The sequence below is a fragment of the Salvia hispanica genome, chromosome 5 (assembly GCF_023119035.1).
Source record: "Salvia hispanica cultivar TCC Black 2014 chromosome 5, UniMelb_Shisp_WGS_1.0, whole genome shotgun sequence".
Classification (NCBI taxonomy): domain Eukaryota; kingdom Viridiplantae; phylum Streptophyta; class Magnoliopsida; order Lamiales; family Lamiaceae; genus Salvia; species Salvia hispanica.
The window spans coordinates 1,990,801-2,006,599 of NC_062969.1; the positions used below are offsets into that span (position 1 = coordinate 1,990,801).

Consider the following 15,799-nt stretch of genomic DNA (forward strand, 5'->3'; position numbering starts at 1 on the left):
ACTATATGAGAATATATGAGCTTTACTAACTCCTACAACTACATTACACCTTTTTTCATAAAATGAAAGACACAAGAACAAATAAAACTAAGCACACATAGACAAGAAATAATCAATCAAACAAGTTCAAGATGGGCACCCTCCAAACAAAAGAAAAAAAAAATAGAACAGAATAACAGGTGACAACAAAGTTGAAGAACCACAACTCACCAGAGGTGAGGGATACGAGTCCATAATGTCACATTTGCGTCACCCTTCAAGAAGAGGCTTGGTTCTTTATTTGTGTCCGGTCCTACTAATTTTAAGTAAGTCCTCATATATTGCCCGTATGAAAGTGGAACTCCAGACATCACCCTTGATCCAATAAGTCCTCCTCATATATTGCCCGTATGAAAGTGGAAACTCCAGACACCATCCTTGATCCACACCCTTAGCCTTCAAAAGATTAAACTTTTCCTCAACCTCCAAATTATTACACTTTAATCTAATTTTTGAAGAAAAACATATTCAGTTAAAAATATTAAACCATTAGTTATGTAACATGGTGCAACTTTAATGAAAATTAATTGTAGACAAAAAAGTGAAAAAACTCTCTCACATTTATATTGTATTATTGAAAAGTAATAATGTTAACAAATAAAAGTAAATATTTTTATGAATAAATATTACAGTGTGTTTAAAATATTCATGACAATTTTTAAATTTAACATTAGAGTGTTTATTGTTCTTAATATAAATCTCTTTTTTTTTCAAAACAAACCAAAATTGGGGCGGTTTTGACCATGGGCGCTGACCTTATTTGTATTGTCACATTCAGAAATGGAGACCTTATCCTACAACCACGAAATTAATCAAGAAAACTACCGATCGTCTGCTGAATTCTTGATGTTCATTATAATAGTTGGATTGATTTCATATCAACCAAATAATTGAACATCGACATTATTGGCATACGATTCTACTAGCTCTTGATAGGTTATAGGGTAAATTAGTATATTTAACATTATCTTTTACTCCCTCCGTCCCTAGGAAGATGACCCCTTCCTTGGGCGGCACGAGATTTTATGTAATTATATTTTGTGTGGTAATTAAGAGGAGAGAGTAAAGTGTTTTTATTTTAAGTAATGAGTCATCTTGATTGGGACAAACCAAAAAGGAAAGTGGTCATCTTCAATGGAACGGAGGGAGTACTTATTTTCGCGAAAATTGCCTACTACACTTCGCAAATAGTCGGAAAAACATGAAATTTGGATTTGTTAGCAAATATTATATCACGATGATATTTTGGGTGAAATCATATATGCTACTATAATAATAGATGTAAAGTTATACATTGACGCCACCGCTGATGTAAAACGGTGTCATCTATTACTGAATAAAACGATGGTGTTTGGTTGAACAACATCAACAGTACATTACACGTAGGAGACACGATCTTTTTGCTATTAATAATTGGAAATAAAATCATACTACTATATGATTTTTCCGTATGATTTTTAAAGCTACTGAATAAAACATAATAATATAATCAAATTTCATAATTTTTGGGCAATTAATTTGCACTTTATCTTTTTAATTTTAAGCGAGAATATTAGTAAAACTGAGGGTTAGGAATATAATTATCCATTGAAATATTTTGATGTTGGGCCATATATTGTTTCTGGCCCAACTAAAATCACTCAAGCCCAAAAATAATATTTTAGGCCTGCATAAAGTAAAAACCCATGAACACTATTGGCCCAAACTTTTTTTTCTTAAAAGTACATTCACACTACTCTCAAATTCAATAAAGCTTTTAAGAGTCATTTCCATTTGTTTAGCCCAAAGAGCCATTAAATGTAATAAAGTGTTCTCAATTGGACATATTACCTTATTGATAGCTAAGGCCATGCGCGTCCCTGTCTCTTATCCGTCTCTTAACCGTCTCATCTCTTAACTATTCATAGGCTCCACTGTACTTTTTAGCTCATCTCTTAACTAAGAGACAACACCTGCATCCCTCCATCTCTTAACCGTCTCTTAACTATTCATTCAATTTCATTTTTTATTTTTAATTTCAACAAATTCATTTAATAAAAACACACTTCATTAAATAAAATAAAAATTACAATTTAAAAATCTAAAAAAAATAAAAAATACATAATTTAAAATCCTAAAAAATAAAAAAAATACATAATTAAAATACTCTAAATTAAACTATAAAAACTACTCCGCCGGTGAATCATCGTCCCCCGAAGTCGGCGGTGCACCCAAGTTAGATTGATTTCCTATACCAAGTTGAGCTTTCATAAACTCAATTCCGTCCATGTGGGCTGAAACTTGGGCAGGAGTCATTTTTGAAAGGTCAGCCATCGTGGCGACCATGTACATGGACATTGGGGTGTTCGAGCCCGTGCCCGTGCCCGTGCCGGAGCCCGAGCCCGAGCCCGAGCCCGCCTGGCTTGATTCGCCGCGGCCCCTCCCTCTCCCTCTCCCTCTCGCCGCCTTCGCCGCCTTGGTCCCTTGCGGCCGACGCCGTGAACCGGAAGAAGACCCCCTGTATCATCGGTTGGCGTGCCCTCACGTGAGGTGTTTCCTTCCCCGCCATCACTAGACGAGTAGTGGCCACGCGCCGTGTGCTTCGTGCGTTTCGAGCCCGACTCGACACCGCCAGCCCACCTTTCAAGGTGGTGGACTTGCGACCAAACATCGACAAACTCGAAATCTTTACCGACGTCGTCTTTGAAGACCCGCAACGCCGCTCTCAGAATGTCGGCTCCACTGGCTCCACTATGATAATTCGCCTCTTCCGCCCTGTATATCGCGCAAAAATTTTTGACATCTTTGTCGCATCGGTCCCAATGACTGCGGAGCATCTTCACGTTGCGGGCAAAGGTGTTCTTCGGCCTTCGTGCGTTGTAAACTTCGGTGACTTTTTTCCAAAAACACTTGTTGGTTTGTTGATTCCCGACGACAGGATCGTACGAGACGCCGATCCAAGCGTCGTACAGAGCCAACGTCTCGTCTTGGCTGTATGGATGACGGGTGCCGTCTCCTACAACCTCTTCCTCCTCGGCATTGACGCGAGATCCTGAGGCCGGATCCTCCTCGGATTGAGCCGGAAAGCCTCCACCTATTGGCCCGGTCGAGGCAAAGTGCGTTCGGGCGCCAAAAATTCTCTGGAATTTGGGATAATCCTGGCGATTGCCCGTCTGCTACGGGGAGGAGAGGGACGATAGTATGCATCCACATCAAAATGTGGTGTTTGGTACGCCGGCGGAGTGGTCGAGGCTTGGGTGCCCGGCGACGAACCGGGAGTACCCAAAAAGTTGTACATGCTTCGCCCAATCGTCGAACGAGTTCAAGTCGAACCCGTCGGAGCTCACTTGCCGGAGCCGCCTATTTTTTTAAAAAAAATTAAACTATTGACAAATTACACATAAGAACCAGTAGTTCATTTTTTGTCTGTAAATAATGAGAGAAAATTATAGTTTATTTAGAATTGCTGGAAGAGTTAAGGTGCCTATGTGAATTTCAAAAAAAAAATTATGAATAGAATATAAATTAGGATGATTAATTTTAATTAGCCAGTGTAGCTTATTTTAAGTGTTGGGTGCATTCAATCCATTTGCGTGTTAGGATTCTTTTGTGATAATCAAAAGGCTACATTTTTATTGAGAAAATTGCATATAGGTATGGGAACCTTCATTTATGATTTTATAAAAAAAAGTGAGGATCCAACTAAACCAAATACAGAATCCAAATTAAAGAATATTCGTAAGTTCAAGAATCCAATTAAGTATAATTCCTCTTTTAGCATCGTTACGATACAAGCTTTAAAAGAAAAATAGTGAAAAAAGAGCGAATAGTCATTTCTCTATTCATTGTCGACATGATTTAATATTGTTACCATTGACACGACGATTAGCTAAGTAGAAAAATCTAATCATTATTTGATTGTGATTGGGTTTTACTCCCTCCGTCCGCAAATAGGAGTCCCGTTTTTCTATTTTAATCCGTCTGCGAATAAGAGTCCCGTTCATTTTTACCATAAATGGTAATAGGGTCTCATCTTCACCTAACTCATTTCACTCACATTTCATTTAAAACTAGTACTACATATAAGTGAGACCCCTATTCCACTAACTTTTTTCCATCTATTTTTCTTAATATTTCTTAAAATCCGCGCCGCCAAAGAATGAGACTCCTAATGGCAAACGGAGGGAGTAATTCATGGTCTTTATTGTAATTAGTGTTACTAAATAGCATTAACTTGAATTAATATGACATGCCTTAACAATAATAACATGGCTTCTACTCTCTCCTTATATAAACAAGCAATATTTTTTTTGTATGTCCAAAAAAATGAATCTATTTTAGTTTTTGGTAATATTAGTATATGATCGATCATATCACTTTTTCTCACTATTTCTTCCATTTGTATATCTTCAACTAATAATATGCTAATAATTGTTCTCGCTATTCCATTTTATCGATTTGACATTAAAACTCATACTAGATATAAAAACTAGTATTATTAATGGACGAAGGTATAATTAGTTATTGCTTTGGTAATTGCATCCCGACCCATCTCGATCTCGAAACTTACAAAATGCTTTTAGTTTTATTTTGACGGAATATGTCATGAAAAATGCTTTCATATCGACACTATACAGTAAGACCAAACACAAACATGCTTTTTTAAACCTCATACACAAATATGGACACAAAAATGCCACAATTTTATCTGTTTAGTACATCACAATATGCATGACGCATTGAAAAATTGATGTTTCGCGATACAAACTCTAACTAAGCACGGCCTTTTTTAATGTCTTACAAAACGTTCAATCCAAAAAGTAACGAAATCAACTAATTAAGCCGGACCTATTCAACATCTTAATTATCTTATATGATTATGTACAAAATTGTACTATACAAGATGAATTAAGTCATTTACTGTATTTTTTTTTCTTTTGTTAAGTAGTATTGGAGTATTCTAATTCTTGTTTGGAATAAAAAAACATTTTGAGCAAACTATTCAAACACTCAACTATCTTATCATATAGGATAGGGGTGAGTAAACGGTTTTCGGTTAATCGGTTAAACGAGAATCGAACCGAAATTGGTCGGTTATCGGTTAACCGATAACCGACATTTACGGTTATCGGTTCGGTTCCGGTTTTAAGTTTTGCTAAAAGTCGGTTATCGGTTATAACCGTCGGTTATAACCGATAACCGAATTAAATTCAATTTTAATTTCAATTATATGTTTATTTAATACTAGAATAAATTATAATTTACTTCAAACTTTGTCACAATGGAAGAAATTGTAATTTATATCTAAATTTTGTCTAAATCAATGTCAAAAAAAGTCCATTTTAATTTGTGTCACTATCAATTAGAGTATTATACTTATAAATTTATAGCTCAAAGTCAATAAAGTTCTTAAGAATTACTATTTTAATTTTAAATATAGAATAACCTTTCACTTATTATTGGAGACAAGTTTTTAAAGTATAGAATATAGATCATGTAAAGTTCAAGTATTTTAAAGTGCCTAAACAATTTATATATTACTTTTAAATAGGAGTATAATAATAATAATAATAACAACAACAATAATAATAATAATAATAATAATAATAATAATAATAATAATAATAATAAAAGTAGATGGAAAGTTAAAAGTTAAAACCATAAATAATTTTAAATTCAATTATATTTTTAATTAATAATAACAGAAATTGTAATTTACTTTTAAACTTTGTCACAATAGAAGAATCTGTAATTTACTTCCAAATTTTGTCAAAGTCTCATATTGCATATTTGCAATGTCAAAAAAATCTATTTTAATTTGTTACCTATTAGTTATTTATACTTATAAAGTTATAATATATCAAATTCAATAAAGTTTCTAAATATATTTTTAAAAATAAGATCTCTCAAAGTTAACAAGTGCTTAAGCAATACTACTATTTTAAAAATAAGATAACATTTTACTTATTATTAGAGAAAAGTTTTCAAATTTTAGATCATTTAAAGTTTAAGTCTATTAAAGAGCCTAAAAAATATATCATATATGTATTGCTTGTAAATATGAGTATAATAATAATAATAATAATAATAATAATAATAATAATAATAATAATAATAATCATCATCATCATCTGTAATTTACTTCTAAATTTTGTCAAAGTCTCATATTGCAAATTTGCAATGTCAAAAAAGTCTATTTTAATTTGAATTAATTTATTATGGTGTAGAATAAAATTGAATGATTATGACTAAAATGCAAAAAAATATGATAAAAAATTTGACGTTTTCGGTTTTACAATCATGCAGAAATGCATAGAATTGAGAATACACAAAATCAATTAACAATCTTTGTGAGAAAATTTCATAATTTTATATATTATAGCTTGAATCATTGAATTGAATCATTGATCATTGAAGGATGGCCGTGAAATAGTTAATTCAACTTTCGGTGATAAACTAATAGTGTGATTAGGTGTAGGTTGAGTTATTTATCACAACCTTAATCATGCAAAATAAACATTTGAATAAGTTAAATCAATTCGGTTAGTTCGGTTATAACCGAGAACCGACCGGTTCTAACCGAGTCGGTTAATTAAGTAACCGAACCGAAGATCGGGTCGATTCCGATTAGTTTTTTGAAGGCATTTTGGGGTCGGTTAACCGACAAGTCGGTTCGGTTATTAACCGAATCGACCGAATAACCAGCCCTAATATAGGAGCACTACTATTTCTTCCTGTCATTTTATCTGAAGAATGTATTGGAGTGGGGTCTTTATTATTATATCCAAGATTAAGTTTTTCATTTTCTAAAAAAATGATCAATGTTTTTTTGGTGGGAGAAAATCATCAATATTAGTTTCTCATTTATTTTCATGGTTACACCTCTGAAATCTTGATTGAATAGAAAATGTCTTAGTAATAAGATGCACTTAAACGTCCTACAACTCATTAAGTTTGTGATACACAATTTAGCTTGCTCATTAATAATTATATTCCTATTATACATTTGGATAATCATAAGTTGGGTATCACTATCTTAGCTCTCTACAACGTGGTGGGCTCTTACTGTCACTTTCTCACTTCACTTGGGCCAATTGCCCCTTCTCAAAGTTTGTGTTTAAAGAAATCTATGCATTTTAAAATATTTCAAAATGATTTTATTTTTTTAATTTGAATTAAGTTAATAGTATTTCTTTTAGTAAATAACATTATTCGGTATTGAATATAACGTGTATAAATGAAGGCCATTAGATATATTTTCTCAATACGAGTGAAAATAAAAGTTGATTATTTGATAGAATAGAAGGAGAATATAACTTTTACTTTGTAAGGAATTTGCACATTTCAATTAGTTTTCTTTGATGATAAACTTTTTGACTTGGTTGGTAGAAGATAGTATATATTTATGGTTGGAAGGATAAAATCTACCTATTTAAAGAAAACTACATTGCAAAATCTAGACATTTTCTTAAAATCCATGACATCCTTTTCTGAAGAAAAAATTGCTACATTTGGCGAGCTTCGACTCCATACAAAGTAAAAGAACGAGAGAGAATGTAACGACCAAAGTAGTAGACATATCCAAAAAAACAACCCTCGTATATTCATTAAGTATGTATTACATTCCATTAACTCACTTTATTCACATTTTACTTTAAAATCAATATATAAAAGTAAACTCACGTTCCATTAACTTTTTTTATTAACTTTTCCTTTTATAAAGTTAATCGATTTCTTAAAACCCGTGCCAGTCATATATATGAAATTTAATCTTAGACGGAGGGTGTATTATTGTTCTTAAAATATAAACAGATAGACTATAAAGTATACAAGAAACCTACTCACATTACTTCAATGCGACCATAAAATAGAGCCATAAGTTTGGGAGGTTCGCCCAACTATAAAATTTAATGCTATTCATTATCGAGTTTCCTACTTTTTTTTAATTTTATTGATTTCTTCATTAATAAAATATTGGAGGAATTTCACTGAAATGTATTTTTGGAACGAAGCCATTTTGGTTGAATGACAATCAAATTGATTGTTGTGATGATATAAATTATTTAAAAAAGGACACTAGTTAGTGACTATTAAAATACGTTGAAGAATTATAGACAAATATCCTATCTATAAAAAATGTGGAGTAGCGTGTAAGTATAAAAGTTTTTGATATAATAAATTTGACAAGATTAAGTCTTAATGCATCTTAAGGGGAAAGGTATATTGATAATATATAGTATTTCTCATTTATTTTTTGAAAAAGGTTATTATACCTTCTTAAAAAGTAATGGACTCCAAAGAAAGAAGTAAATTTAAAAAGCAAACAAAATAACTAATTTTATACCTTTTTTTTATCAAGAAGAGCTAAAAATAACTTCTCAAAATGAAAGAAAGTATAATACCTCCTCAAATACTTTTTTCATTGGAGCATAAACTTTTATGAAGAAGAGATAAATATGAAAGTTATTTCATTTTACCTTTCCATTTACTCTCTCCACTAGAGACGCTTAATTGAGTGTATAACTATGGCTCAGTATTTAAGTGGGACAAAGTCATTAATGATTAATAATAAGTCTTGATATTCCAATAACAAAGTAATATTAATTTCAGATTAATTATTAAACAACCATATCATCAAATCCTAAATAAATCTAATTTTATAAGGTACTTCAAATGATATCATACTTAACCTATGTGGTCACACTAAGCCATTATGAACAGAGATGTAAGGATAAAAAATTGTTGGTGAATAATAGTTATGAAACTACATATATTGATTTAATTATTTATTATCCTATGAAACTTTTCTTCTTCGAGTGAAACAGTATCACGTTCCAAATATAAAAGCTCTATAAATTCCAACCTCCAAATTTCAATACGTCTGTCCACATGCATCATGTCACGTGGGCTAGATCGTATCCAGACAAATCTAATCGAAAGAAAAATAGAAAACTTTCTTTACCACAAAGTTATCTTAAATCTTAATTACCTTTTGTCGAAATTTGTATTATTATATTATTGTTGAAATACAATTAGTCCAAAATTTTGCATTTATTCTTTCCATTAGCAATTAGAAATCTCATTTTTCCCTTTGATCTTATCTGTCAATAAATATTTCAATTTACTTTTACTATGAATAATAAATACTATAATATCTAACTCATTTCATTCACATTTACTATAAAATAAATAGAAATATATAAAAATGGAATATATATTTTATTATCTTTTTCCACGTACTTCTCTTTATATTTCTAAAACTCCATAACGAACTCCATCGAGACTGCTGATTGCAAATAGATAAAGTGTTTGACATAGAACAAAATAAGAGAGTTATTAATCAAAATTATGAATTAATTAAAGTGCAAGATTCTTCATCATATACATACAACTAAGCATATGGTATACAATATATACAAATTGACCTTTTACGGTTATAATTAAAACACTCCTATCCAAAAGTGGTGATATAATTGTATTCTTCTAAAAAATCAATTGCAATTTAGTTATTTCAACTTCCACCTAACAAATTTTTTTTAATAACTTCAACTCTCAACGTATTACATGATTGAGAAACGTCATACCAACTAAGCTATTATTAACAACCCGAACCCCAAAATAGAAAAGATTCAATAAACGGAAAAGCACTGGCCTCCTAATTTATAAACAGTTTACATTAAATAGTTGACACTCATGAACTACAACCGACCCGACAATCTTTTTTCCACTTTAGTTTGTCCGGTCTACTTAATGTATTTTTCTTTATAAGGTTAGATAATATTCCTTACTAATAATATTATTCCTATCTCTATTTTCATTTCTTACTATATCAATTTCATATTAAAACATGTATCTATCTCCAAAATCTCTATTTCTAACAAGGAAGATTAAATTTACCACAATTTAATTATTTACTACTACTATATTTATTTAGTTCCACAGCCCCTAACCAGCTAACCTACACTCGTCACCGAAAGACTATTTTAATAATATTTGCTGAAAAAAATCTTGCGAAAAAAGAATAAGAAAAGAAATGATAGAAGATAAATGGAGAGTATACTACAAAAAGAAAAGAGTGTTAGAAAATTAGCACACTCACCAATCGACAAAAAAATCTCGATTTCCACGGCCATGGCCGCCGCCGCCGCCGGGACCACCATCAGCGACCTCCCCGACGTGATCCTCTCCAACATAATCGCCGCCGTCTCCGACGTCCGCAGCCGCAACTCCGCCGCCCTCGCCTGCCGCAAGTGGTGCCTCCTCGAGCGCGCCACACGCGCCGCCGTCAGCCTCCGCGGCAACCTCCGCGACCTCTTCATGGTCCCCAACTGCTTCCCCTCCGTCTCCGCCCTCGACCTCTCCCTCCTCTCCCCCTGGGGCCACCCCCTCAGCTCCGCCTCCGACCCCGCCCTCATCGCCCACGTCCTCCGCCTCGCCTTCCCCTCCCTCTCCTCCCTCACCTTCTACGCCCGGAACCTCTCCACCATCCAGCTCGTCGCCTCCCAGTGGCGGGGCGCCGAGCACGTCAGGCTCGTGCGCTGGCACCAGCGGCCCCAGGTGGCCGCCGCGGGAGACGAGCTGAAGATGCTCTTCTCCGAGTGCGGCCGCCTCAGATCGCTGGATCTCTCCTCCTTCTACTGCTGGACCGACGACGTTCCGCCTGCGCTCGAGGCTTACCCTTCCCTGGCTTCGAATCTCGCCCGATTGGATGTCCTGAATCCTTCGTTCTCCGAAGGATTCAAATCGGATGAGATCAAGGCCATCACCAAATCCTGCCCCAATCTGATTGAATTCAAAGCTGCGTGCAGATTCGATCCGAGGTATATCGGCTTCGTCGGAGACGAAGCCCTAATTTCTGTTTCGATGAACTGCCCCAAATTGGGGGTTCTTCATTTGGCCGATACGTCCACTCTATTGAACGCGCGCGGTGACGGATTCACCGCGGAGGATGCGAGTATCAACGTAGCTACCTTGATCGAGGCCTTCTCCGGTCTGCCATTGCTGGAGGAGTTGGTGTTGGACATCTGCAACAATGTTCGGGACAGTGGTGCAGCGTTTGAAGTTCTCAATTCGAGATGCCCTAAATTGAGATCACTCAAGTTAGGGTTTTTCCATGGGATCTCGATGCCTGTAGAGTCGAAATTGGACGGAGTGGCGCTTTGCCAAGGGCTGAAATCGCTGTCGATTCGGAACGTCGGGGATTTGGATGATATGGGTTTGATCGGGATAGGCAGAGGTTGTTGTAGATTGGCTGAGTTTAAGATCCATGGCTGCAGCAAGATCACAATGAGAGGGATGAGGACTCTGGCTTCCTTGCTTCGGAAAACTCTCGTTGATGTTGGAGTCTCCTGCTGCAGCAACCTCCCCGCCCGCCAGTGCTTGAAGGCGTTGGAGCCGATACAAGATAGGATCCAACGCCTTCACATCGATTGTATTTGGGACTCTACACAGGAGCTTGGAGATGATTCAGATGGAGTTGGTTTTGATCTTAACTGCTCGGATCAAGATAACGGTTTTGATGATGATGATGGAATGAGTAAAGCGAGGAAGAGATGCAAGTATTCATACGATTTGAATATGGAATTGGATGTTAACAGCAACGGCTATGGAAACAGTGCGAGGACATGGGTTAAGTTGGAGTACCTTTCACTGTGGATTGCAGTGGGGCAGCTCTTGACACCTCTGGTGGAGGCAGGGCTCGACCACTGCCCGAGTCTCGAGGAGATTCGGATCAAGGTGGAGGGCGACTGCCGCGAGATGTCGAGACCGAGGGAGCGCGAGTTCGGGCTGAGCATGCTTGTCAACTATCCCAAGCTGTGGAAGATGCATTTGGACTGCGGCGACACCATTGGGTACGCCCACACGGCGCCTTCCGGGCAGATGGATTTGAGCCTGTGGGAGCGGTTCTATCTGATCGGGATCGGCCACCTGAACCTGACGGAGCTCGACTACTGGCCCCCGCAGGACCGGGACGTGAACCAGAGGAGCCTCTCCCTTCCGGCTGCGGGACTGCTGCAGGAATGTTTTGGGCTTAGGAAGCTTTTCATACATGGGACTGCACATGAGCACTTCATGATGTTCCTGCTGAGGATCACAGAGTTGAGAGATGTTCAGCTGAGAGAAGACTATTACCCGGCACCGGAGAATGATATGAGCACGGAGATGAGGGCGGACTCCTGCAGCCGCTTTGAGGCTGCTCTTAATCGGCGGCGGATTTCGGATTGACTGTTGTGGGATGATGTATTTTTCATTTTTAACATCACTTGTACAACAGATTTTGCCATTTTGAATAACATGGTGGGAAGAGGCTACTGTTTCATTCATTCATCTAGGGAAAATTTGCATGCTATTTATTTGCTCTTGATTACTTGGATGGAAAACTCAAACAAATCTTACGGTATGCCGGAATATATGGTGGAAATTCAAGATTCTGTGCAGGGGAATGTGTTATCAAGGTTGTGAGTCGCAGTCGAGCAGCCGAGCCAGTATTTCCTCGCAACTCGGTCGAGCATGGGGTTCAGCCCAGTCAGAATCAACAAATATACACAGGCGTTGTAAACCATAAGCACTAAGATGCACTTCACTTAGCACATACAGTCCTGAAATCACTATTAGGCACTTCACTTAAAATATTCATGGTTTAACTTGTTTTTATTTCATACTGATTTGTCTCAAGTTAAATATTATAGTTCGGCATGTGATATTATGCAATGTTGATTACTGTGTTAAATGGCGATAAAATAAAGTAAAAATTGCGATGAATTTCTTTTTTAGAAATATGTCAATTTGAGAAGGACGAGATGATATAAATTTAATTGTGTACTTTCCGAGGTGTTTATTCGCTTTTGACATACGCGCACAAAGTGCATTCACTATGTTCGTATTCTCCTGCAAACCATGGCGCACAGAGTATAGTGCGCAGAGCACTTGTGTTGCCAATTCTCTCAGATCGCCAACGTGACTCATACCTGCAATTAACCTGCCCACCGGCCCTTGGGGCATCTCCAATCGCAAACCCTCGTTTGCAACCGCTTGGACAACCTAAACATGCACAGAAAATGTCACATTTCTCCGTGAATAACTCGTTGCGAATGACCTCAGGAGCCATCCGTTCCGGCTTCCCACCTGATGACGACTTGATGGGGGCATCTGTCATGATCCTGGAGAGGCCAAAGTTGCAGATCTTAACCGTCCAATGCTTGCTAACGAGACAATTAGCACTTTTAAGATCGTGATGGATTATCTTCATTCGATGTATGCACATCAGCCCCCTGGTTGCCAAAGCAGGAGAAAATCGATTCAGTACTTCTTCAGTCATCAAATTCTGCACGTGTTTCGACTGACCTGCATATGTCGCGTAGCATCTTGATTCTCCTCCGCCAGCTGAGTTTATTCTTCTGGCCACTTAAGTGAATCAAATAGTAAAGAGATCCCATTTCCATGTACTCGGTGATCAGTGACAACCGTGGAGGCTTCGTGCAAGCACCAAGAAACAAGATGACTGCAGGAACATCATAAGTTCAAACTACATGAGAACACAGATTACAATTTTCATTTGTAAGAATTTGAGGGAATATATATACCATTGAAATTAGTCTGAAACTGTGTTGATATTATGAATCTTTACATATTGCTTTAGATATGAGAAGTTAGGACAATCTTAAGATTCTTTTTAATGTAACTAGACATCGCCAAAAATTATTATAAATTTGCTCCAAACGTCAGAGTAGAACAAGTTCGAGGGCTTGCTTGAGAAGAAGTACCATTTGGGTGGCGAAGGCGACTGGAATAAGAAAAACCAGATGACAAATTCCGGGTTCAAAAGATATCTCAGAAAAACTTGATGAAGAGTCAAAACCATAGATCACACCTGAGGATGGATATTTCATTACAAAAATCCTCCATGTTTTCAGCTGTGAGATCCTGCTCTAGAAACAGTTTTATGGAAACCTCCGTTCCGTTCCAAACACCGCGAAAAACTTCACCAGAGAACCCTGGAAATGGTATCTTCATTTTATCAAAGAACTAAATGAAATTAGATTTGACTGATTCTCCTAAGAATTAGAGTTTTAACATACATTTAAGATCAAGAGAAATCCTCTTCAAATACTCACAAGGTAACTCAAAATGGGGAAAATTGCATAGAATTAGAAGGTTCAGTTAGAAATGGAGACAGCAGCTTATAAGTTAAATTGACTGATTTAATGAAGCTCACACTAAATTTACAATATAATCTGTCTGGAAATATGAGATATATGTGGAATCAACTAGTGGCCGTGCAACAGTATGTGTGGATTGACAGCAAAGTGAGTACATCTTAAAGAAGCACTTCTGATCAATAAAGTAAAATAACACTATACATACCTCTTTTGTTTGACATGTGCTGTGCTTTGTATTTGAGCCCAAGGAATCAGATAAACTGTCTTCATGTTCTTGTATAGGGCGATTCTGCTTCATAGATTCATTCATTGCTCGGACAGCCCTAGTACAGTAGAGAATACGTGATGTAAAAGACAGAAAAAAGTCACTTTTTTCAACCAAGCAAGAGCTGCAAATGGGGACATCATACAATTGAAATATAGAACATAATGACAGACAAGATTCCACAAATACAACAAATGATCATATGACTTACTCTGGCACTGTTACCAACTTGTTGACCATAAGGAGATGAAAAGAGTTCTCAGTTTTTTAGCATTCAGAAAGCCAAGCAAATGAAGCATCCGTGCATCCGTGCATTCAGATTAGTATAGAATTATACTGATATTGAATTCATGATATAGTTTAATCTGAAGTAATGTCATGGTAATCAAGAACAACCTTGGAATATGCAATATTATCTCAGTACTCTCATTACTTCTTTTATGCACTCATCGGTTGCACGGTTCCAAAAGGCAACAAACCTATTGCTGCATCAACCAACTCCGGCCATATATGACCGGACAATTTGATCAAAGTCGAGCATTCAGAACTTTTATGAAAGTATTAAACAAGAAAAAACACATAACAACTTGTAAGGCATCCGATTCCTCCTCAACAACACGAATTCAAGCACATCCATTAACCAATTACGGTAGCATCAACAGCTGCGCCATTAATTACCGTCAAATTTTCCAAACCGAACACCTATCACACCACGCAAATCTAAATTAACAACTTCACAGATACTAAAATCAAGTTTACAGATCTAAATCAACATCAACGTAGGTGGCGTTCGGTTGTCATGACTAATAATCATGAGACTATCCATCTAGGATTAAGTTGTGAGATTATTTTAGTTGGAGGGGGAGGCTATGACTAATTATCATGAGACTATCCATCTAGGATTAAGTTGAGGGGGTTAATCTTATGAACCAAACATGATACATATTTAATCATGAGATTTAGTTTTGCCAACCGAACACCCCCTTATTAGTCACCAGTTCGATCGCACAAACAGGAACTACGATCACTTCAGCTCGTGCAAATTAACACAAACAGCTCAAAAATTAGGAAATTATATCATTATATGGTATTACTAGTCTTCGTAGCAGAAAATAAAATTTGATCAAAACTAAAAAAAAAAAACAATGTTGTGATTGAAGAACTAACCGCCAGCGGAGAAAATTCAGCTACATTTAAAATACAGCAACCGGAAAAGAATAACATACTTCATCTGCTGAATTCGACGAAATTTTTTCAATGCAATCCGTTTGAATTATTGAGTTGCGAGAGAAAAAATAGAGAGCATAGATGTAAACTGAAATTTATAAAAAGAGAGGGGCGGGGGTTTTATTCATTT

At 36.2% G+C, this 15,799-nt stretch overlaps 2 protein-coding genes across 3 annotated transcripts; one reads left to right on the top strand and one right to left on the bottom strand.

The window, feature by feature from the left end:
* Window positions 1-10,037: 10,037 nt before the first annotated feature.
* LOC125188164 (probable serine/threonine-protein kinase SIS8) lies at window positions 10,038-15,577 on the bottom strand. 2 transcript variants are annotated; one of them, XM_048084919.1, is made up of 7 exons: window positions 14,839-15,576; window positions 14,383-14,500; window positions 13,889-14,025; window positions 13,782-13,801; window positions 13,363-13,519; window positions 13,144-13,289; window positions 10,038-13,059 (listed from the first exon to the last, which is right to left on the bottom strand). In XM_048084919.1, exons 2-7 carry the CDS (start codon window positions 14,485-14,487, stop codon window positions 12,854-12,856), a joined length of 771 nt encoding a protein of 256 aa, XP_047940876.1. In that variant the 5' UTR covers window positions 14,488-14,500; window positions 14,839-15,576; the 3' UTR covers window positions 10,038-12,853. The 2 variants fall into 2 exon arrangements, with proteins under 2 accessions (XP_047940876.1, XP_047940875.1); XM_048084918.1 differs by having other exon boundaries at window positions 10,038-13,289; window positions 14,839-15,577.
* On the top strand, window positions 10,059-12,341 carry LOC125188163 (F-box/LRR-repeat MAX2 homolog A). The gene has a single exon (XM_048084917.1). The coding sequence runs from the start codon at window positions 10,066-10,068 to the stop codon at window positions 12,241-12,243; it is 2,178 nt and encodes a 725-aa protein (XP_047940874.1). The 5' UTR covers window positions 10,059-10,065; the 3' UTR covers window positions 12,244-12,341.
* Window positions 15,578-15,799: the final 222 nt, after the last annotated feature.